A 24,478-nucleotide genomic window follows, 5' to 3' on the forward strand; every position below is an offset into this window, starting at 1 on the left:
TTTTTCTGTCAGTCATTCAAACATCCACCTATACATACATCCATTGCTCTAGTTGTCAATTTGTCTATCCATTATTCCATCCTTCTACTTTTCATCTTACATCAATTTGATATTATTTTGAATTTTCATCTAATTTTTGTTAGTATCTTCTTACCTAATCTCTTTTGTCAACTAGGTTTCCATCTGCTCATCCCACTATAATGTCACCCAACCATACATACATTACATTTATCCATCCATCCATTCATGCACCGACCAACTAACTGCATCCACCTTTGCAATAATCCATCCATTCAATAATCCATCCATTGATCCATTCAATAATCCATCCATTCGTCCATTTACAAACTGTTTATCTACAAATCCACTAATTAATTAATTCATCCAGCAAACAGGCAAGTATTTGTTTTTGTGGCAATTTTTTCTTTCTTTCACCAACATTCAAACATTCACCTATTTTTACACCATCTATCTGTCTGTTCGTTTGTCCAGCCATTATTTCATCCTTCTACATTTCATCTTACATTACTAATTTTTATTAGTGTTTTCTACCTCTTTCATTATCCAATCTGTTCATACAAAAATACATATATTCCATCCATCCATTCATCAGTTTAGCTATCCACAAATTCAACATTCATCGATCCACCCAACCATCACCAATTCATCATCAATTCATTCATTATTTTATTTCCCATTTTCAATTCTTAAATCCACCCATCCAACAAACATTCAACTTTATTCTAATACATTTAAATACATTTAATCCATCTATTAAAACCATCCATCCATCCATCCATCCATCCATCCGTTCATCCACCTTTCATCCTGCATGACGTTTTTTTTACCCATCATCCAACATTCCAGCTGATTCTTACATCCGTTGGTGCATCCAGTAATTTACAAACCGATTCACCAGTTCAACGTCTATTAGATTTTTCAATTCATTCATTCATTTATCTATTATTTTAAATATTTTGTATATCTAGCACAGCATTCATATTTATACTAAAAAGCATATTAAACCTTTTAATACTATTGTTAATCAATTTTTTGTAAGTATTGTAAGAAACCAGGACGTTACAAAAAAGGAAGATTAAAGTGGATCCGCTTAAGGTTTTGCTTCCATATTTGAGGATTTTTGCAGTAGCAGGATGTGAGGCTGTCAGTTTATCCTTTCAACCCTACATTTCCTCTCTTCGGAACTGAACATTTAACTCAGCAAACATCCTGATGCCTTTATCAAAAGGCTGAAATTAACAGCATGGATGAGGCTGAGCTGCAAGGCTGAGGCTTTTTTAGTGCCACGCGAGCGTCACTGCTCATCTGGCGTGAGACAATAGGCGAGTGGCGCAGCGGGGGCCAGCGAGGGCCTCCACTGCCTGCTAATGATCCGCTACAGATCTGCGACAGGGTGCACTTAGTGACGCAACACACACCCACATTTATCTTTCTTCACATTCGCACCCGCTCTCTGGTGAGTGAAAACATAAATGCAGATGGGCCGCCCTTCAACGAGACATGCCTGAGAAAATGCGTTTTTGATTGTGCACGAGCCGCGCGTAATTGCTGTGTTTTGTCTGACGAAAATGGCTTTTGTATAGCAGACGGTTCAAAATAATTTCTGCTGGCACGTCGCCCCCGTCACTGTGTGGAAGACCGCATGAATCGCTTTTAATGAGGAAGAGACTCAGCACTTTGCTGGCCTGTATCAAAGGTCAAAGGTCACTAAATAATTAGATAGTCAGGAGTAATTATAGAGTACTGGTGTTAAAGTAGTCATCCAAAAAACAGTGTAAAGCATTTACTGCATCTAAAGGGTGAAACATGCAACACACACCCACACGCGTCATACACACATTTCGCTTAGTATCCTTATGAGGACTTTTCTGTGACGTTATTATTATTAATCCGGCTAAGTAACACTACATGGCAAATCTAATGCTAACGTTTAAAAAAAAATTGTCTGTATTGGTTTATTTATTAATTTATTTTATTGTTTATTTTATTTTTTTAGAACCTGCTCATTTTTGTAAAAACAAAAAAACAAAAACACAGAAATGAGGCAGCACTGTGGCTTAGTTCGGCGTTCAGTGATTTGAGTGTCACCTCCATGCGGCACCATTTGTGGGCCGTTTGCATTTCGAATGGCTCATGGTGTGTGTGATAGGGTTTACAAGTGTGTGTGTGCCTGTGCCCTTTGATGGGTAGGCACCCCACCCAGTGTGTACCCCACCATGTTCCCCTGAGTTCCCTAGGATAGGCTCCAGGCCCCCCAGTGATCCTAAACAGGATAAGCGCTATAGATATTGGGTGAATGGACAATTATAATGTATCAATGCATGGATGAAATGATGATGAGGTGATTGGATGGATGGATGGATGGATGGAGGGGTCGATAATGGATGCATGGGTGGGATAGATGCATGGACAATCATACATGGATTAATGCATGAACGAATGGATGAATTGATAATGGATGGATGGATGGATGGTGGATAAAATGATTAAATGATAGATGGATGAATTAATGATGGATGGATGGATGGAGTGATGAAGGGGTAGATAATGGATGGTGGGATAGATGCATGGACAATCATACATGGATTAATGCATGAACGAATGGATGAATTGATAATGGATGGATGGATGAATGGATGAATGGTGGATAAAATGATTAAATGATAGATGGATGAATTAATGAATGGATGGATGGATGGATGGACTAATGAATGGATGTTTGCATAGATGGATGGAGAAATGGCTAAAATGACAGATGGATGGATGAATGGATTGATGAATTAATGGATGGATGGATGGATGAATGGATAGATGGATGGACAGATAGATAAATACATGGATGGATAGATGGATAAATTGATGGATGGATAGATGGATAAACACTTGGTCCCCACTAAGATATGTAAACATGTCCCAGTACTCACACTTATGTTTAGTAGTGTGTTTGATTTCTAAGAAAATTATATTAATGGGTTTTTCACCAGCTCTCTCTCTCTCTTTCTCTCTCTCTCTCCCTCTCTCTCTCTTTCACACCAGTGTTTTTCAGGTTATCAGGTCACACATGCTTTTAGCTAATGACCGCTAATGGCACTTCCACAGTCAGCAGCTCGAACTTTCACTCACTCTCTCACACACACACACACACACACACACACACACACACACACACAAACACACCACATAGCAAATTAAGCTGAGCTGCCATTCAAATGACAATTATCATAATTTAATTGTCACAACAGGAAGAACATTTTCTGATAGCCTGGTGGTCTAATTAGTGTTGGCACATTGTTTTACTCTTTCAATTTACACTTAATAATTCTCTCCCATTATGTAGAACGCACACAGAGTGATGTGTGTGAGGAATGTGCCCTTATAGGGGAAAAATAAATAAAGCAAAGGGGTATTATTCTTATATTCCATACATCCTAAAGTGTTTATTTAGTTACATTATAGACGCCGTAAACAGTGGCTTCCTCAACAGACTTTCTCTAGGAGGTAATGAGACAGAAATTACCTGATTGTCATGTGACTGAGAAAATGGAAAGTGAACAACTGGAGACTCTTTCCTTAAATGTTAAACAGAAAATGATTACATTCACAAATGAACCGTTACTATGGAAACAGTATAAAAAATAAACCTAAAGAATAAAGAATTCACAAGCACTGCTGTACTTATAAAACAGTTTGACAGCAAAACGAGATAAAAACCATTTTTTTGATCATTTTGGCCAATTATTTCCCGCAGACACACAGGGTTGTCTATAACAAAATGATTCATGCTATTTTGCTCTTGAAGGTTTTAAACTGAGGTTTTTATCTCTAACTTTAGTCTTGCTGTGTTTGGGAGCCATGGTGCATTGTAATATATTTATGAAAGAAAATGAATTAAAGAGGTGATGCTATAACAATCAGCAGATGCTTTGGATCGCTTTGTGTGCGTCCAAGAAACATCCGATCTACGTGTTGGGTGTTTGGTTCATTATAGACGCCTGGTTATGTCTGCTATGCTTTTTTCTCCAATCAGAATTCTATATCAGTTCTATATTTGGACCTTATAGTAACTTTAATTCATGCTCATGATCTTCTAAGAGGTGAAACAGTGGTGTAGTGATTAGCACTGCCACCTCGCACCTCCAGGGTTGAGGGTTCGATTCCCGCCTCGGGGTCTGCATGCATGAAGTTTGCATGTTCTGCCCGTGCTTGGTGGGTTTCCTCTGGGTTCTCCGGTCTCAGTCCAAAGACATGCAGTTTAGGCTAATTGGCGTTCTCAAAATTGCCTGTGATGTGTGTGTGTTTGAGTGTTGGATAGTCTCCAGGCCTCCCGCAACCCTTTAACAGTATATGTGGTATAGAAGATGAATGAACTAATGATCTTTGATGTGTTTGGTAATTAAAAGGGTTTTTTGCACAACAAAACTCTACAATTTATTTCCGTGTTCCAAATTCTGGCGGCAGAGACTCACTACAAAAACAAAATTCAAATGTAAGTTCGGTATGCTTTCTTATTAAACCTCAACCCACGTATTATTGATTATAAATCGCACTGAAACAAACACAGCTGCAGACTGATTTATTTACTAAGGCAAAACTGTGGGAGGTGGAATTTTAGCGCTTTGCAAAATTAAATGTTTCTACAACTGGAACATAAACTTTTGGCCTTTGTGCTTTTTAACACCCCTGTGACTGTGACTTAAAAAAACAAAACAAAAAAACAACTTGCTTTTCACAATTCTCCCAAAATCTCAGACTGAAATCAAATGGTTCATATACGTTTGCATGCACTATAATCATTAAAGAGGTGATGTCATATGTAAAAGTATAAAAATGATTGTGTATGGTTGCCTCCCTCCTGTTAAGGTGCATGATTATAACACTTGTGTGTGTTTGTCTGTTTGTGCTTGGCAGCAGTCGACTGAGCGCCTCAGGCTGTATGAAACACAGCTGGCTGAATAATCTGGAGGAAAAAGCGAAGCGACACCGAGTCCGCCTCAAATCCCAGATGAGGCTCCAGCGTTACCTGGCAGCTCATCGCCAGTGGAAGGTACGAACACTTCAGGATGTGACGCGAGGCGCTCCGGTGCCTCTGTGATGAAATGAATATTTAGATGAGAAATCTAATCCTTCATCCAGGCCCCCCTAGGATTCCTCAGGCCCTGTAAAAAAAAATCTGGATTTTACAAAATTAGTAAACACAAACAAACAAACAAACAAACAAACAAACAAACAAACAGGAAACCTTAGACTTGTTTGGTTAAAGATTCAAAAGCAAGAAAAAATAGCTTTATATTTACATAATTATGCGTAAAAGCCCACTCCAGCAGGTACTCTGCTCTCGCTGTGTCTAATTAGAGGCCTGAGATTGTGTGCGACGCTGCAGGAGACTGAAAGCAAACATTTCAACCAGCCTACAGTAGTTCATTAGTTTTTATTTGATTCACACTGAAACATCCGTCCAGTAAATAAGTGCTAGAAAATGAGTCCGAGTCTCACAGTGCGATGTTTGCAGAATATGTTCCTCAGCACCAGAAGCACTGACACACTCACATCAGGGTTGGAGCATGTATTTATATATCTCTGCTTTTTATTCTTTCTTTTTTTGCACAAGTTTAATAAAAATACTGGGGGGGGGGATCGTCATTTCATAAGGGTCGAATTATTGTTTGCAACAAGGCGAAAAAAACTAAGAGTCAGAAATTGTTGGAATTGGGACTGATGCATTATTAAAAAACTAGAAGGATAGAAATGCAGTCAGAGCACACATGAACGAGTGTGATCCGAAAGCGCTTAAACACACATGATCTGGGGTCACTTCAGGTTAAACATGCAGATTAGGCTGATTGGCTTTCCCAAATGGTCCATAGTGTGTGCGTGTGTGTGTGTGTGTGTGTGTGCATGTGGCCTGAGATGGATTAGCACCTGTACAGTGTGTACTCGTGCCTGAAGTTTCCTGGGGTAGGCTCCAGGCCCCCCGCGACCCTGTATAGAAGAAGATGGGTTATTATCATTATTTTTAAAGTGAAAGGACAATAACAGTTTGTGTAAAAGTAATCACTTAAAAACATCTATAAGTAATGTTCAGGCAAGGTGTTGATATTTTTAATCAGTGCTTTTCTAAATATCAGTATTTTATTGTAATGCATCATAGCAGATTCCACAGTATTGTCAAATAATAAGGAAAATCTGTCAGGTTCACTGCAAATCACCACCCTGCCAGCAGAGGGCAGTCCTCCCTGAAAGCTTTCCAGTAACTGTGTGCACCTGTTTCACATCCAGGCTCATTAGCAGGTGTATTTAAGTAGCTTTTAGGATGCTGAGCTCCTGCAGTGCTTTGCTACTTACTTGGCTGATGGTTAACCCTTTCTTTTAATTGTTGCTGTGATTTACATTTTACATTTAGGCAGTTGGCAGATGCTCTTACCCGGAGTGACTTACAGAAGTGCTTTATGATTATTCTTGCTCAGATTATATGGCTCAGATTTCTAAACTGTAGGTCCACCCTAAAAAAGGAAAAAAACTGTTTAGAAAATCAATTAGAAAGAGTATGGACTTATGGTCCAAATAAAGTTCCATCTTTATCCTCCTCTATATGTAGATCTTCAACCTCCAGTCACATCCGTTTGTTATAAATTCATGACTGTAACAATGAGAATGCTATCCTGTCGTATCATACTGTACCTTGGCACTCCGGTAAACCCTGGCAGCGTGTTGATGCGGCGCTGCTGCAGTCTGGTGTTGAATTATTAAGGGAATTAAATTTTAATCAGCCTTAATTCTTCTCACTTCAGGTTTGTTCCCACACTGAGGCTCTACCTTATAAATAAATAAATAAGATATATATAAATCTCCCACATCTCCTTAGGAGACTCCTGAGAAAGGTCATGAGTTTAAATCTCAGAGAAGCCCTGAGTTCACTACACGTCTCATGGCATGTGTTGTCCTCTGTCTCACTCCTCTGTACAGAAACACTTCTACGCCGTGGCGGCGGCCAACCGGCTCAAGAGGTTCAAGCAGAGCAGATCCACCAACACGCTGTGAGAGATCCAGGACTGAGGAGGAAAAGAGGAACATTCCTTTCTTCTTCACGCTCGTAATTGTCGTCACTGAGCTTTGAGAGAGAGAGAGTATGTGTGTGTGTGTGTGTGTGTGTGTGTGAAGATGATGGGGGCAATGAATGCGGCACAGACCATAGCCAGTGTTTATATTATTTTATCTTAATTTTATTTTAGGAAAATAAAGGAACAGCAGCAGATTAAAAAACGAGATTTTGTAGTAGTGAATATGTTTCAATGCTCACTTTATATCTGTATTGTTTGATGTACTGTTTTAACACGACCCGGAATTATTTAATTTTTTTCTCTGCCATGAGTGTGAAGTCAAATCGCTGCTGTACATATTACACACTCACATGGAAAACTAATTCTCCCTTCTGTGAAGGTGTTTTTTTCTTTCTCGCCCTGTTCTCATATTCAAAATTACCTTGTTTTTTGGTTTAAAACTCATTTACAACTCGTGATGAGTTTTTTTCCTTGCATTTTGCCTCTTGTGATACACTTGTTCAGTTACGCAATAAACTCATGTAGACACTTCTGGTGCTTGGAGTTGTTCTGGGAAATTTGTTTCTGAAGCAAATGACCTCGACGCGGATGAAGCGATCAGACAAACCAGGACATGGGCTACAGTACGTTCACGTAACAAGCCACGTCGCTCAGTTCCGTGTTTTATGGTCAGGAGTCATGATGGTTCACAGTCAGAATTCCAAGTGATTTTTATCTGACTCTAATGAGAACACATCTGTCTGATACGTCTTTGCTCACGTTATTTAGCTTAACAGGCCATATTTATGCAAGCGCTCATTCATTTTAAACAACAGGTGCAATTTTGACGAATAAATGTTTGTGGTTTTGCTCTGGACGACGCCGAACAGTTAATTGGTTAAAGTCCAGAAGAAGGAAGAAAGCCAGACGCCGCACTGTTTTAGCAGCTAATGCTAGCACTAGTATAAAATCCCGGCGCTGCCCGGTTTGACAGCTGACGTCAGCGAATGTCCTACACATGCGCAGAGACAAAAGGTTGAGTGAATTCCGATCCGTCCGTTTTCACTCAAGTCGCACGACCACGTACAGGATATACTGAATATCTGATCAGGTCTGATCTAAAAAATATCAGCTCATGCATTTCAAACAGCCCTAAAAATCAGATGCGTCAGATTTAGTTGAAAAATTAACAAATGTGAATGTAGCCTTATAAACACACTGTCAGATGATGTTCACTTAGTGTCACTTACTGTACATTCAGAAATGCCCCTCCTAGTGGCTGATTTGTGTAACTACACTGATTTCATAAGTCTAGCTAAAGATTTCCTGTACATACATTAGGGCTGGGGAAATTAAAAAAGGAAAAGATATTTTACCTACTAAGTAACAAATAAAGCACTTTGGCTCGGACTATAACAGGAGGCTGTGATTAAATCTCAGTCACTGTTCTATAGCATCAGGTCCTGAAGTGTTTCGTTCCTCTCGCACCGTCACACTCCTTTATTATTTTTACACTGTTTACAACATTAAAGATTTCTATTATAACTTTATTTTATGAAGATCCTCCAATAAGCAGAATAAAAGCTGTTATGAAACATTGACACTGGAGACTCCTTCCCTCTAATTAGTTTGCATCGAGCAACCCTTCTGTAAATAACCAGTTACTATGGCAACAGTAACAGATCAGATCATACACATTCTTATGACCAATCAGAAGGCAGAATTTGGAAGTTCCGCTCCTGGACACACACACACAATCGTTTGATCATTTAGTTTTATTAAAAACCCCAGCAGTGCGCTACAGGATGTGTTGAACATCATGCTGCAGGACACACACACACACACACACACACGACTATAAACGCTTACACAAAGCTCTTCACACTGTCGCACGAGACGTTTGATGTAATGAAGGAGTTGATTAAACAGCAGATGAACAATGAATGAACATTAAGCGGCGCAGACAGAGGATTATAAACCAGCGCACGCACGCGCGGCTCTAAACATCAATCACGTGGAATAATACAGGAGAGGGAATATCTGTACACACACACACGTGTGGGGAAATGAAAGCAACTTCAAATAAAAGGAAGGGTCAATGTGAAAGAAAACTAAAAACATGACATAAATAATGATAATAAATGATAAAAAAAAGGGGGAACAGGTGCAGCTCTCAGTCCGCTGCTTTGGTTTTCAGAGCGTTTTCCAGAATCTTTCTCTTCCACTCCTCGTAATTCTGTTTTGTTTCTTCCTCACACTCGTCTTCCCTTAGTGCCGGTTCCCGCTGTTGCTTAGGAGACGTTGGCAAGCCATCATCTGAGAGAGAGAGAGAGAGAGAGAGAGAGAGAGAGAGAGAGAGAGAGAGAGAGAGGGAGAGGTGGTTATGAAATGCAGAAAGGTTTTCAATACAGAATCTTTTATTCTAACCACAATAAGTCCATTTCTGAAACTTTATAATGATGAATGTTGCTTTAGATACAGATGCCTTTCATGAAAAAAAGCTTTTCCTAAACTATAAAGATGTCCAGGGGCGAGAGAGAAAGAGAAAATGGGATGAAGTGAGTAAGAGGGAAAGAGAGCAAGATGGAGTGAGAGAGAGACAGAATGAGTGAGTGAGTGAGTGGTGTGTGTGTGTGTGCGAGAGAGAGAAAAAGAATACATGGGGTGCGATAGCTGAGAAAGAAAGAAAAAAATGTATGAGAGTGAATGCAGTGAAAAATGCAGTGTGATTTGAGTCAATTTTTTTTTTTTGGCCAAAAACTTTGCTTGATGCAGAATAATAATTTGATTCTTCTGAAACAGACGAACATCGTTGCCTGAATGGAAATTTAGGCAAAGAAAACAACTAAGGAGGAGATCACTGAAACTACTGAAATTGAGTTACAACTGTAGTGTAAGGATAGCGGTGAACCATCATCTTCGAGGAAAAAATGTGTTATGATCTGGGGTTGATCAGGTACTCAGTAACGTTATGGGGCAATAAAATAAAGTCAGCTCTTCCATCATCAGTTCAGGATCACAGAGAGAAATTAATGCGACTCTGGAGGGAAGTAAATTTCATGACGTTGCATAAGCCAATCAAAACGATGCCAGGGTCGAAATCAAAGCAAAAGTTGGTCTGATGAAATATTAAAGTGTGACTTTTTTTTTTTTTGACCATGCAGTGTATATTTACAGAAGTTTGGGACTTTTAGATTCACGGCTGTGTTGGAATGCAGACGCTGGTTTAAAATGTGCTGCGGTATTAAATCTGCACTGATAAGAGTTCCTGTGACTCAGCAGCACTGTATCAGGACACGGCAGACCTCATCATCCTCGCTCACCTTCCTCTACGTCCTGCAGCGTCTCCGTCAGAGTCTTCTGTCTCTTCTGTGTTGATTTCATCTGTGGCTTCTGAGAAGAAACATCACCTGAGAGACAGAGAGAGACAGAGAGAGAGATCAGGTGTCAGTGTAATACTTCGATGTTTTTCTCTAGTCGATCACGGCTTCCCAAAACAGCTATGAAACCCAGAGATTCACGTTAATAACCACTAAATAAAACTGACTGAGAGCTAAATCCATAATCTAATGCAAAAAACTTTTAATCTGCAACACTTCAGGACATAAAAAAAAAAAAAAGACAATAAATTGACTCATCACTTAATCACGATGACAAAAATGAACAGCAAGGTTACATTACAATCACAGATCTTTAATTGGTTAATTTAGAAGGAATTTTTAATCATGAAGGCTTTTGTTCTGTATCCATGGCAACTGCAGAAAAGAAACTCATGACTGATGAACGACATCATGTGACTTTTTTTTTTTTTTTCTGAAAGATTCTGCAAAAAAATAAATAAATAGACAAACAACAAAAACAAACTGAACTGACTGCAGATGTCTTGGCCGATCTTGAGAAGCTGAGCACACAGCCTGTCGAACACCGCCTTCTTCGTTCCCGAGGACGACGCCAGCTTCTTATCAACTCTGATTTTCATGCACCTTCAAAGTAAATGTCAGACACCGTGTTAGTCTCGTTTAATTCCCTCTTTACACGGTCCCCAAATCACGGGTATTATGGGATGCTGAAAACCGGAGACATGTCCCCGCTTGTTAAACGGAGCGGAGACACGACTCGAACCCGAAAGCGCTGCTGAATTCTAATAGATCAAAAGGTGGAGGTTTTGTTTTCTAACAGTAGTGCGCGTGTGTGTGTATACTTGATGATGCTTTTATATATAAGCATCCTATAAAATCTTATCCATATATCTATACATTATATATACTGTAGAAAAATAAATCCATCCTATAAAGATGATAAAATTTCCCAGCAGAATTGCTTATGATATTTATACAATTTATTTTTATTATGTTAATAACGGTTAAGATGTAATGTGTGTCGATTTTGTCGTGTCATGCTTTAGCTGTAAACAAAGGGGTGTTCAAGTCAAACCGGGACTTGTGAATCCCTTCACAAAAGCCGACTTCAAGCACACTGTGGTGATGAGACTCTTAGCTGCAGTAAAACATTTGAATCGACGTCGCCGACTTGTGGAAGAGACGCATCTGTGTGTGTGAACTGTACACACACTCATTCACCAACACCACTTGCACATTACAGGAACTTAACTGGGAGTTATTGCCACGTCCCCGAACTGTCCTGACCTCGCTCCAAGACATTTCCACATAGAGTTCCTGGGAGGCCGGCGTTTCATACGTGAATGTGACAGGCAGTCCGATCATGGCTCCGGCATACTGGGAGAACTTTCTACCTTGATGGTGTTCCAGCACTAGTGAAACGGTGCTATAGTTGATTATATAGAGAAATAAAGGGAGTTTTTACTCTCAGAACTGTTGTTATTTAAAAGTCCCAGTTTGACTTGAACACCCCTTATACCATCAGATAAAACGGATGATACAAGTGTTATAAATGCTGTACTGACTTGCAGGCGGTGAACAGAGCGGCTGTAGTGAACAGAGGTTTGGACAGATCCAGATCTTCTTGCTGCGCTGCAGGTAAACTCGCCTCGTACCTAAAAAAAACACACACACACACACACACACACACACACACACACACAGAGAGGAAGTATTACGGCATGAGGTAGCATTCAGTAACTAACATGATCGTCCCACATAACATTTCCTGCACTACAGATAAAAAAGTTATTAAATGGAATATATGACAAAGATTAAATCTGATTGGCCACACAATATAAACTGCACTGTACATACAAGACTCTTCCACCACTTATTTATATTAATGTTACAGCTTAACAGATAGGTCTCCTGTGTGTGTGTGTGTGTGCAGGTGCACGTGTGTGTGCGCGTGTGCACGAGAAAAACAAACATGATGGAAGAAAAATTGCATAATTTTATCCTTTTTTCCATTTTTGTATTGGCTGTTGTTTAAACAAGCCAAATAGATTTCCCATCCAAAATGTGACATCATATAAGAAGAGCCCCTCCCCCAGCTTGTTACCGAGTTCTGCTGTTCTCTGGAGGGGTGTGGCTAAACAGTTAAACGGTCACAGACACTGAAATGGTGCAAATAAATGAAGATTCTCCCTCTCTCTCTCTCACACACCTTAGCCTTTTTTTTGTGTTGTTTTGGGCTAAGATGAGAGTTAGTTGTATGAATGTTCCAGACGTGCTGATTAAAAGCTTGATTACCGTTGAAGGATCTGAGACGCCGCCTTGACCGCCTCCATGCAGCCGTACTGCACCGCCAGATCCCTAAGCCCCAGGTTACTCTGCAGCCCCAGCATACACTCCATGGCCTTCAGACTGCTCTGATACGCCTTCTTACTCAACCCCGAGAGCTTGACGACGAACTCCTGTTAAGGAACAAAGGACTCGAAATGAAAGGAGCCTAATTAAAAGAACTCAAAGCGTCCTCCACCCGAGCTTAGAGAGCCGTACAGACGGTTTAACCGCAGATTCTAATCCAGCATCGCTGCTTTCAGAGGTAGCATTTATTACACAACAGTTTTCATGAGTGCTCATAATAGTACCGCAGCACTGGGCCATTTAACTATATGTATGAGTGGGCGTGTCCCAGGTGTTGTCCAGTGGTTAATGACACTAACTGTGGGTCTCAGCGTGGGTGAGAGTAGGTCTGAACGGTCCTCAGTACTGAGGAGAGAGCAGCTGTCTGACAAAACCCACATTCACAACCAGCACTTTCAGTAAGAACACACATCTGATAACGTTACATCGTCTTAAACAACACGTCGTCTCTGCAGTAATCACTTCAAAGTCGCCAGCTCCACCAGTCGCGGTTAGTTCCATCAAGTGCAGAAGGATAACTGGTTTAATAAGGAAACAAATCATAATCTGATGATAATTAGTGGTGTTTGCTGGACTGTTGTATAAAAGCAATATCGCACTCGAGGTCGCTGTCATGAATACTTCATGCATTCACAGCACTATCATACAATAAATCAATAATAAAGTGTTTGTGGAACTGCTGTATAAAAGCGATATCACACTAATGCCTACGGCTCCATCACAGCCGTGCTGATATTCAGCACAACCTCGAGTGCGATGCTGCGCAGTTCTTGCAAGAGTGTATTTATCATACACAGATTATCATCCGTAGACTGTGTACAGATATTTAAAGAGAGTTAGTCTGACGCACTGTTTAAAGATGAACGACCAAACAGTGACATCCTGAATGTGACCAATGTGACAACTAGTGGACTCTAATGAAAGCAAAACATCATCGTGAGATGATCGTCTCTCTAATGGACTGATTGAACTTTTCAGACTCTTTCTTTTTTTTTTTTTTTAAGAGGATGGACTAAAAACAGAAAAATATATAAAGTGTGATGGGGTACAGAGGGAGACAAAGATGCAGTACAGAAAAATTGTATCTGTACAGGTTTGCAAGGTGGAGCAAACACGCAAACACACAAACACACACACACACACACACACACACACACACACACACCTTATCTAGAGGAAGCTTCATGGCTGTGGCTGCTAACTCCAGGCAGATGACAGCCTTACTGCTGGCTGTAGATCCTCCCAGAGCTGTGCACTTCACCTGGGACAACCGCATGTACTCCTCCGCCTGGCTGCGATACACACACACACACACACACACATTCAGACTTTATGTAGAGAAATTTAAAAAGAAACACCCAAACTCGCGGACATACCTCAGCACTTTAGGAGATGTTATTCCCAGTTTAGACGCCACTTTGCGGAACAGTTCTCCGTCCATTGTCTCAGACCCGGAAACTAACGCTGAACTGTAACACTACACCGCACATGCCGCACTGTTTTCGCGGGAATTTTGCTCCTTATCCACGCCCACGTCAGCTCTGATTGGTGGGTCTCGATGACGTCACTGGTCTCGCGGAAGTGTTCTGCTACGTCAACGTCAATGCATCGTCAACTTTTATAGTTTAAAGCCCAAATTCTACATTTATAAATTTCATATTTATTATATTAATTTTGTTTTAAAATATAAATCACTTCGTAAATTATTGGCTTCCCTCTGTGGAATAAAAAAAAACTCTAACACTCTTTAAATCTTATAGAAAATCACAAATCTGCCTCCACATTCAGACTCAATCAGTGAAACACTGTGATATTTAAATCGTTTTTCTATTTAGTTAGTTTATTATTTCTATATTTTTCAATAATTTATTGGTTTGTTTGTTTATTTATTTTGTCTATTATTGTCCTTTGAAAGTATTTTAAGTCTTACGGTATATCTTATATATTTCCTTTTTTTGTTTCAATTAACTGTGTAAAGATAATTATATCAATCAGTTTTCCACCTGAACCTTGTACATGTTAACCTTTTACTATTTTTTTTATAAATAATAATAATAATAATAATAATAATAATAATAATAAATTTGTAATAATAAAGTAAAAAAAATACAAAATGGTTCAACAGATATCAGTATATTTTATAATCTCTTAAAATTATTTTAACAGATTAATTAAAAGTTTATATATAAAATATATTTTATATATAAGTATATAAGATTATGTAAAAATCATATATTATTTAGCTCAGTCTGTGTGTCAGTTTTTTCTACAATCTTTTAGTATCACTAAACTTATTTAAGTTTTTACTAGTTTATTCTTAGGATTATTGAGGCAGACAACTAAATCTGTCTGGTATTATGGGTATGAATGTGATTGGTGTTACTCCATAAAAATGTATTATTATTAATAATATTATTTATCTTATTATTATTATGATTATTATGATTATTGTTGTTGTTGTTGTTAAGCCATTTATTCCAAACCCAGTTTCTCAGCCCAGGAACACGACCCGTTACTGTGCCTCGTGCAGCCAATCAGAGCTCTCCGAATGCACACTTTCAGTCAATCAGCGTCATTCTCACGCGCGGGTCTTAGCCAATCAGCGTGCTCGCTGCTGACGCGTGCTGAGCGGATCTCCAGCAGTCACATGACCGAGAGGATTTGTTTGAGCTGCAGAGTGAGCGCTAACAGCTCAGTTATAAAGCACTATGGTGAGTAAAGTCACGATTATGGAGACCTGGTGCGCTAATGTCCCGTCATATGAAGAGTCACTAACATAAACCGGAATAATGATGTGTGGAGTGGCAGAATTTAGTGAAGTAGCATGTTTATTCCGTTAGCTAGCTGTGACTGAGTGACAGGCCTGGTTAGCTGTGTTATGTTATGTTATGTTATGCTATGCTATGCTATGCTATCCTGAGGTAATTCTGATGTCCTTTAACACTGATATCAGTGATAAACCACAGAGATGTGTTGAGTCTTTATGTGTTTGCACGACACGGTTTGGAAATGCACATTTCGTTAAACAACCTTCGGCTAATCTGCTAGCTAGCTTTAGCTGTGGTGTTTCCTGTTCGAATGTTAGCATCCAAGCTAAAGGTTTAATATGTCGCCGTTTTGGTCTCGTGATTTATTGTTATGCGATCTTTTATTGCAGAAATTTGACCTACTGAGCGCTTTGTCATGTCAGTCGAGTAACCTGGGAGGAAATGTGACAGTAATCTAAGGTTACGTCACAATCTCATGCATATTAATTAGTGAGGTGGGGCATGTTGCTTAGTTACTCCTTTAAAATGACAGATTGGGAGAAGGGGCTCGTGGTGATTGGAGCTCACGTGATTGGTTTAATTAGTGCTGGTGTACAGGAATTGTTTTGCTAATGATGTAACAGCATTATTCACCAATACTTTAGCTCTATAATATCACATTATATAACATATTAAATTGCTAACTTTTGCGATTACATAATCACACACTGTTACATAATTGCACAGCTAAGAAGTTTTGTAATGACCGGAACATGGTTAGGATGAACTGTCAAAGAAAAGACAAAATCCTAATGAAGTCAACTCATAATAAGTTGGACATTAAAAACCCAGAGCTATGTTTAATAGTGAAGTGAAGAGCATTTCTATACACACAATGTGAAGAGAACTCTCTGGATTGGGACTAAACATCTGTGTCCATTAGAAAACCACTTCTTAACGAGACTCATTAGATTCAGTTTTCTAGGGAGGATAAAGGTTGGACTTTGGAGCGATGGGAAAAAATGTCATGTGGCTTGATAAGTCCAGACTGAACCTATTCCAGTGTGATGGGTATGGCATTTTTCAGGGTAAGAAGGGAAGCGCATGAAGCGATGCATCCATCATTCATAGTGTCCACTGTACAAGTTTCTGGAGACAGTGTTATGATCTGGGGTTGATCAGTTACTTAGGTCTAGACTCAGCCATATTCCAGGACTTGGAGTGTGAGAGAGTGGCTCTGGGAGCACGAGGAGTCATTTTCACACGTGAAATGGACACCAGAGAAGAAACCTTTAAAATTTATTGAGTTTTACCTAACTTACTTTACTTAAGTTATTAAGTGCAAACTTGGTTTAAAATTTGATGTTTATCGCTCAAAACTTTCCCACTGAACTTGCCTTTTTTTAAATGAAATTCCCATTATAGTAGGTAAGATCTCTGCTCATTCTTTCTCTGTCTCTCTCTGTCTCAGCCGACCACTCAGCAGTCACCCCACGATGAGCAGGAGAAGCTGCTGGACGAGGCGGTCCAGGCCGTCAAAGTGCAGTCCTTCCAGATGAAACGCTGCCTGGTAAGACCCAGATTAATATACATAGCGGTGATTCAACGTGAGGTGAATGTGTAGCTTGCGTACATCCGGAAGATTTAAAAAGAACATTTAGTAGACGACACGTCAGAGCTGAGATATCCACACAGAGCGCTGGTGTTCAGACACAAACCCTACATGTAAAATGTTGCAGTTCTTTTATAATCCTCTAAACTGTTTGAACATTGACGGGCAGCACAGCATCTTCAGGAGTTTAGTTTGGAATTGTAACAGAATCAACAAAATAAAAAAATGATTATACAATATATGGATATTTTTAAAATTGTGGTATCACAATTTATGGAATCCCAATAAAAATGAAATCGAAATTAAGCTATCGTGATATATCGAATGCTCGCTTGTGATTGCCATCTCTATCAAACAAGTTCAGACACATCACACCTGCAGCACACACAACTTTTATGCCTATAAAGCATTATTTTCTCTGAAATATATATTTTTAAAAAAGATCAATCAAATTTTTGATGAATTGATGATTTAAAACATATTTCAATCTAATTAAGAAAAACATTAAAAGAGACCTATACAGGGGCTGGGCAATAAAACTGAAATACTAGCCAATTTAGGTTATGGTTTTATGGCTAAATTTGACCAGCCTGGTGGCAAATCTTCATTGTGATTGCACATTCCACCAGTAAGAGCAGAGTGTGAAGGTTTAATTAGCAGAGTAATAGCACAGTTTTGCTTAAAATATTGCAATGCACACAACATTATGGGTGACATATCAGAGTTCAAAAGAGGACAAATTGTTGGTGCGCATCTCGCTGGCGCATCTGTGACCAAGACAGCAGGGGTCCGTTCTTCGTACGTTGCTTGAAGCATCCGAGATTAACTGACACATCTAAGATGAGATCATCGTGCTAATTACGATGTGGCTAATTTGGTTCTTCGAGCACACCTGTTGTTGATAATTAGTATAGCTGGATTGAGTTGTCTAGGATTATTGCGCGTTCATGCGTTGATTTAAAAGGCGATATGCATCGACAGTAGAAACACTGATCACAAGCCCTTCGATTGGTTGACAAAATGGCAAAAGAGCGAACTATTTTTATTTTTATTATTATTTTTTTTTAAACACGTGTTATGCACTGAAATGCCCCCCTGCTATGGATTGCCCCCCTACATAATCGCTATCAAATATTATATTAGAAAATAAATTCATAGGTTAATGGTTACAAATTTAAAATTATATAAGACAATAAAATAAGCAATATGAATATAAATATGTTTTATATGAAAAAATAGAAATATTAATATTTTTTCAAATACAACATGTATACTTTTATATTGTTGCACCCTCTCCCTATACCCCAGCAGGAGAGCTAGCCCTTGGTTTCAATAGTAACAGACCAATTGTGGAGGGCATCCCTGTGGGTGAGAAAATTACCTCCACTTATATAGACACAATCAGGGGGATAGAATGTTACATATTATTAGACACACATGGCAATATACGAATGATGACCACAGCCACACACACGTATACATATACTGAATATATGTTTAAATACATCAATCGTGTATGTGTGTGTGTGTGTATGTATATATATATATATATATATATATATATATATATATATATATATATATATATATGCATGCAAGATACTTTTCTTTTCTCACGTGAGTCAGTCTGCATCAGTCGTGCTCTTTAACCAATCAGATGTGAGCTCGCCATTTTAACCAATCATAACCCACCAGGAGTGCAGCCTAAATCCTGTTTACAGAGAACGAAACAATCCAAGATCAGGAGAAATCCACAACAATCAAATCCACTTACTGTAACTGAGTTATCGACGTACGAAGAACGGACCCCGAGTCTTTGTGATGTAACCCAGATTGTATCCAAAAAACATAAAACCACAGCTGCCCAACTCACTGCAGAATTGTATGTGCACCTTAACTGCTGTTCCCACCAATCTAATTAAAGAGAAAATCTCAGATGTACATTTTATATACGTGTGTAATCCTGTTAATAGGATGATGTAATGAGTTCACACGTTGCGCTGTAGAGTTTATTACCCTGATGAAGAGAAGTGGTGATCTGTTTTATCCGAAAGCAGAGTTTTATTCCTTTAGTTTTATTGACGGTTCAGACACACAGCTCTTCCGCACAGGGTGGCTTGAGCACGTTTTCTGTGCAGAGTTGGCTTTAATACGTCTTTAAAGTCACATGTCTCATTTACACCAAGCGTGTTAAGACAGTGAGACATTTTGTAACTCTAGTGTTATTTATCTTGTTAAGAATTATATAAAAAAAAATTGCCTCATCTTATGTTTAAAAAAAAATGCTATTCTAAGGGCCGTAGCTGGAAATGATATGAAACACTTGAACACATGTAAACATTAAAGTGGTGTAATTTGGCAAAACAAAATCTATGGCAAAGCGTTTTATCTAACATTTTATTATTTATTAAACTTAAGGGATGGGGAACACAGGGGAACGCCCGATACGATATTATCACGATACTGTTGTGCTGATTTTATTTGTATTGCAATTTTATAAATATTTCCTGATCTGATATAACATTGTGTTAAAATTCTAAACCAACTTGGCAAGTGATTAGTTCCTACCACATGTGATGCCGTGCTGCCTGCCTCACTAAAGCCATATGTGTTTTTTAGATTTTTTTTTTATTTTGTTTTTCAGGATAAGAACAAGCTAATGGATGCCCTGAAACACGCCTCTAACATGCTGGGGGAGCTCAGGACCTCCATGCTGTCTCCTAAAAGCTACTATGAACTCTGTACGTGGGTTTGATTGTTTTTCACTGAGTGTCTCATTTTGAATAATCATCTTAATATTTTGCCTTAGTGTCTCGCTCTTTTAGTATATTATCATTATATTTAAAAAATAACAATTTGGACTCAATTTCTTTTTATTTTGATAAATTGTTTTCTTACGTTCACTCATTTAGTTAATTATTTTAGAATATTAGCTCATTATTTGGATTTAGTGTCTTATTATATATTTTTTAAAATGTTTTAACTTGATGTGTTTTTTATTTAAAAAAATCTTAAGTTAACTTTCTCTTAAGTCATGGCTTTAGTCATTATTTTCACTTCGTAACTTGTCAAAGTAAATTGTTACTTTAAGATATTCTTGTTTTATGTTTATTTTTTTTGTTACGGTGAGTTGTTAATTTGACAAACTAATGTATTATTGCAAGATCTTATCTTGTTTTGATCCGTTAATATAACGAGTTACTTAATAAAAAAAGACACAAGTTCAAAATAATAATATTATATTGTTTAATAAGTCAAGAAATGCTCATTGCATGCTGTTCACATTAAGATAATGAGATACAAAGGCAAAAAAAAAACTGAGATAGCAAGTCACATTGATTAGTAGAAATAAGTTCACCAAAGCCAGCTGTGGCTGGCACAAATCCTGAACTTGAGTAAAATATCCCGTAGGTAAAAGTACACGCTTTCAATATTGGTGCTTCTGTATCAGTTTCCAAAAGAAAAATTCCTTGTTGTTTTAACATGAAAAATTCAGGTAGACAGTGCAAAATATAACGAGTATCGAGCGCTTTTAGTGGAAATACTGTACAGTAAAAAAAGTACAGAACTTCTTAAAGTTGCTGAAAGTAAAAGTTACCGATATCGCTGATAGTTTTTTTTTTTTAAGATGACTTTTTCAGAGCTAATGTCCTGAGCATCGAGAATGGATTAGACATCCTGCTGAATGTTGCAAATAAATCACGCTGCATTTAATTAGAGAGAAGATTGATTTTACTGAATATGGATTAAAAAGTGTGACGGTAAATAATATGGGTGATTGTCTGTTTACGATAATTTGTCCAAAAGTATTTATCATATGTTTGTAAATGAGAGAGAGAGAAGATTCTCAGTCATCCAGGTCAGAGTTATCGTAAAGATGCTGTTTCACTCGCCTTGCTTTAAGTTTCTGAAGACATCTCATCTTTCATTCAAAAGACTTCATCAGGTCTAACTAGCCGGCTTGTCATCAGACCAGATCTCTGAGTGTTTAGCTTCACATGAGTTATCATGTGATGTGTTGTGACACAGCAAACACAGTTTTATAACATCAGGCTGCGGTTGGAATTCATCAGCTTCTTAATAAAGCAAAAAGTACAGGGAAATGACTTAAAAACGTAATAAAAAAAAAAATAATGGAGTACAAGAGGGAGATTTCGATCAATTGATAACATACTTTTATTATACGAGTACAAGTTGAGTTTTTTCTCAGGAGCGAGGCCCAAATAGAAGTGGCAGTAAACCTGTATTTCATACAACGTTGTTTAAACTTTGCAGCTAATCCGTGGCTCACGTGCGTGCCGGACCATGGGGCGCGATCCGTGTAATTCACAGATTAACTACAGCTACAGTCTGTTATACTGCAGTTCAATAATACTTTTCCCTCCTGTTTGATGTTAACATTCTTTTGTTGATATTGAATAAAGGATTTACCCCAAAATCAAAATGCGGCCCCTCGGCGTGTCGCCGGTCTGATGCCTGTCGAGTTTGCTTTTTATTCTGAACGCTGCTCAGAATTTTTTTGTATCCTGCTAATATTGTGATTACAGTTCAGTGGTGGTTGTGATGTGAATGTTTAATGTGTGTGTGTGTTTGTGTGTGTGTGATGTAGACATGGCCATATCAGATGAGCTGCACTACCTGGAGGTTTACCTGACTGACGAGTTCGCTAAAGGGCGTAAAGTGGCCGACCTGTATGAACTCGTACAGTATGCTGGAAACATCATCCCCAGACTGTAAGTAAACCACACACACACACTGTTGGCGTTGCGACACACCTATGTGTTCAGTTTCCTTTCATTTCCTTTCCTGTGGAGTTGGGAGTGTTGAGGTTTAAAGTCCTCTATTCATCCCTTCGTTATTCATAAGTCTTTTATTTAAATAACAAAACTCATTGTTTTAACTTTATTCTTATTTATTATCTTTGAGTCTTATTGTTGATTTGATATGGAGTCTTCATTGTGACTTAGTAACTTGTACATTTTGCTTATGGATTTTGCTCATTTTTAATATTTTTTTATTTTGACTTAGTATTTTGTTAATTTGATAAGATATCTCTTTTATTTTCACTTAGCAATGTAATGTTACTAAGACAAAATAAGGACTTTGTCAAAATAATGAGATACAAATACAAAAACAAAACATGAGAAGTCAAAATAAAATTCACACAAGCCAGCAGTGGTGGACACAATAAACAAATCATGTACATGTACATCTACAAAAGTAGAGATCCTGTAGATGAAATATTACTGCAGTAAAAGTCCTCCATTTACATTTTCACTTGAGTAAAAGTACAAAAGTACTCGCTTTCAGTATTGCCACTTCCGGATCAGTTTCCCCAAAAAAAATTCCTTGCGGTTTTAAAATGAAAAATTCAGGTAGACAGTGCAAAAATTAACGAGTAACGAAATGGAAATACAGTCCAGTAAAAAAAAGTACAGAAAGGAAAAGTTGTCAATATTGCTAATATCTGGGAGCGAAGTTGGCTCAATTAGACTTCTTTTCTTGGTAGAAACATTTCACTCCTCATCATCAAGCTTCTTCAGTTTGAGGGAAGTTGATAAGTTCCTCATACAAGTAATCCCTGACTTATGAACATTCGATTAATAAATTTCCGTAGATACGAACAAACTGAACTGCGAACAAATTGTGGAAGTAGCTGACGTGGATTATGCAAAAATACACTGCAGTGCACCGGATACCAATACAGTGGAACTTTGGATTACGAACATAAATCATTTGGGAAATGGGCTCGTATTTCAAAACACTCATAAATCAAAGAAAATTAAGAAACTCAAATTATTCGTTCCACAGTCCAAAAAAATAAATGCATAAAAATAATTAATACAAAATATATATACACACGCACAAACATATTAATGGAAAGACTTTTATCTAAAAAATTAACAAGGAACATCGTTAATGACACTCGCGTGAGCGCACGCTAATGGAATCACTGCTGTAAAGGAAAAAAAAGCAAATTAACCTGCACTTTACTTTTAAAAAAATCAAGACAGAGCTGTGTGCGTGTGTGGGTGAAAGTTACCTGTGTTAGGTGGGAGTAGAAAGGAGAGTTGTTAGAGCGTGTGTGTGGGCTTTGTTAGGAAGAACCACCAATAGAGAGCGCTTAGGGGGAGTCGTTTAGATGTAAAGAGCAGTGACAGTAGGGGAACACTTGGGTGTGGCTTGATCTTCCAGAGGATTGATGAAAGTTTTCTAATCTCTCTTTGGTTATTCTTAATAAACCTCCCTCTTGACTCTCCATCATAGTCTCACCTTCTCCATAGTTCACCTAATGAGACTTTTCTGACTAAAGATCCTTCAGAATACAGATGTGTAGAACTAACCAACTTCTTCACAGACTAAAGAAGCTACTCGGATGAGTAGTAAAACATTTCTATCTAGTTCAGATGACACGACTCGAGTCCCAGACGACTGAGATTCTTCACAGACAATATCACTGATAGTTGAAGTACAGAGTTGTTAAAATAATATTGAAGGTCTGTAACAAGGTACAAATACTTAAGGTCTGTACACCATTGAAGGACAAACAAGTAATCCTACACATAGTTTTTCTGCAGTAGGCTTTGCTGGACGTGCGTGCGTGCGTAATGGTTTTTTATAAAAAAAAATAATAATAATTCCTTTTTGGAGTTGAAAGAATATCCTCAGTTTTTATTCGATGATTTTTCAAAGCTAATGTTCTGAGCATTTCTGTAACTATGAGAATGGATTAGACATCCTGCTGAATGTTAAAACGTTGTAAATAAATCATGCCACATTTAATTGAAGAGAAGATTGATTTTACTGAATATGGATTTAAAAGTTTAATGGTAAATAATGAGGGGTGATTATGTCTGTTTACTGTAATTTATCCAAAAGTGTTTGTATTTATCATGTGTTTTTGTAAGTTAAGCAAGAGAGAGTGGAGAGTCATGCTTAAAGAGAGGAGGTCCGGGTTAAAGATGCTGTTTCAGTGATCATTTGCCTTGCTTTAAGGTACTGAAGACATCTCGCCTTTCATCCACAAGACATCTCAGTTCTGAGACTCTGTGGAGTCGTTAAGGGTTGACCCGAGGGTCGTTATTTCGCCCGTGTGTGATGTTAAGGAGTGAAGGTATGAAAGAATATGAAACCACTGTGGGAGGGATGAAAGAACCACATTGTGTGTGTGTGAGAGTAAAGGACAGGGAGTGAGTTAGACGTTTGTTTATTAAGCCGTACTGAGCAAAATCCCACGTTTTATTGTGTGTAAAAGATTGCGCTGCATTACACTAAAACCTGCATTTTAAA

The 24,478-nt window shown here is 38.3% G+C and overlaps 3 protein-coding genes across 4 annotated transcripts in view; 2 read left to right on the forward strand and 1 right to left on the reverse strand.

Annotated features, from left to right (window-relative positions):
- Nucleotides 1–7,599, forward strand: part of mylk3 (myosin light chain kinase 3) — a 44,830-nt gene extending 37,231 nt beyond the window's left edge. For both annotated transcript variants that reach the window (XM_053492937.1, XM_053492936.1), the window contains exons 12-13: nt 4,930–5,065; nt 6,985–7,599. In XM_053492937.1, coding sequence (XP_053348912.1) covers nt 4,930–5,065; nt 6,985–7,059 — 211 coding nt within the window. In that variant the 3' untranslated portion in view covers nt 7,060–7,599. The remainder of the gene's footprint in view (nt 1–4,929; nt 5,066–6,984) is intronic.
- Nucleotides 7,600–8,624: 1,025 nt separating this feature from the next.
- orc6 (origin recognition complex, subunit 6) lies at nt 8,625–14,341 on the reverse strand. Its single transcript, XM_053492995.1, has 7 exons — nt 14,206–14,341; nt 13,995–14,121; nt 12,713–12,876; nt 11,983–12,072; nt 10,932–11,041; nt 10,382–10,468; nt 8,625–9,374 (listed from the first exon to the last, which is right to left on the reverse strand). The coding sequence occupies exons 1-7, from the start codon at nt 14,268–14,270 to the stop codon at nt 9,232–9,234; spliced, it is 786 nt and encodes a 261-aa protein (XP_053348970.1). The 5' UTR covers nt 14,271–14,341; the 3' UTR covers nt 8,625–9,231.
- Nucleotides 14,342–15,458: 1,117 nt separating this feature from the next.
- vps35 (VPS35 retromer complex component) overlaps nt 15,459–24,478 on the forward strand; it is a 41,706-nt gene continuing 32,686 nt past the window's right edge. Inside the window, exons 1-4 of the mRNA XM_053492924.1 lie at nt 15,459–15,540; nt 17,048–17,146; nt 19,833–19,929; nt 21,798–21,921. Of these exons, the coding sequence (XP_053348899.1) occupies nt 15,538–15,540; nt 17,048–17,146; nt 19,833–19,929; nt 21,798–21,921 (323 nt within the window). The 5' untranslated portion in view covers nt 15,459–15,537. The remainder of the gene's footprint in view (nt 15,541–17,047; nt 17,147–19,832; nt 19,930–21,797; nt 21,922–24,478) is intronic.

Source organism: Clarias gariepinus, chromosome 3, assembly GCF_024256425.1.
Source record: "Clarias gariepinus isolate MV-2021 ecotype Netherlands chromosome 3, CGAR_prim_01v2, whole genome shotgun sequence".
NCBI lineage: Eukaryota > Metazoa > Chordata > Actinopteri > Siluriformes > Clariidae > Clarias > Clarias gariepinus.

What these genes read in the sequence shown, in the direction of transcription:
- orc6 (XM_053492995.1), bottom strand. Translation starts at nt 14,270, where the DNA reads ATGGACGGAGAACTGTTCCGCAAAGTGGCGTCTAAACTGGGAATAACA. An exon ending in TGAAGCTTCCTCTAGATAAG is followed by an intron (nt 12,877 to 13,994) that starts GTGTGTGTGTGT and finishes GTTCCTTAACAG; the next exon opens with GAGTTCGTCGTCAAGCTCTC. An exon ending in GCTGCAGGACGTAGAGGAAG is followed by an intron (nt 9,375 to 10,381) that starts GTGAGCGAGGAT and finishes TCTCTCTCTCAG; the next exon opens with ATGATGGCTTGCCAACGTCT.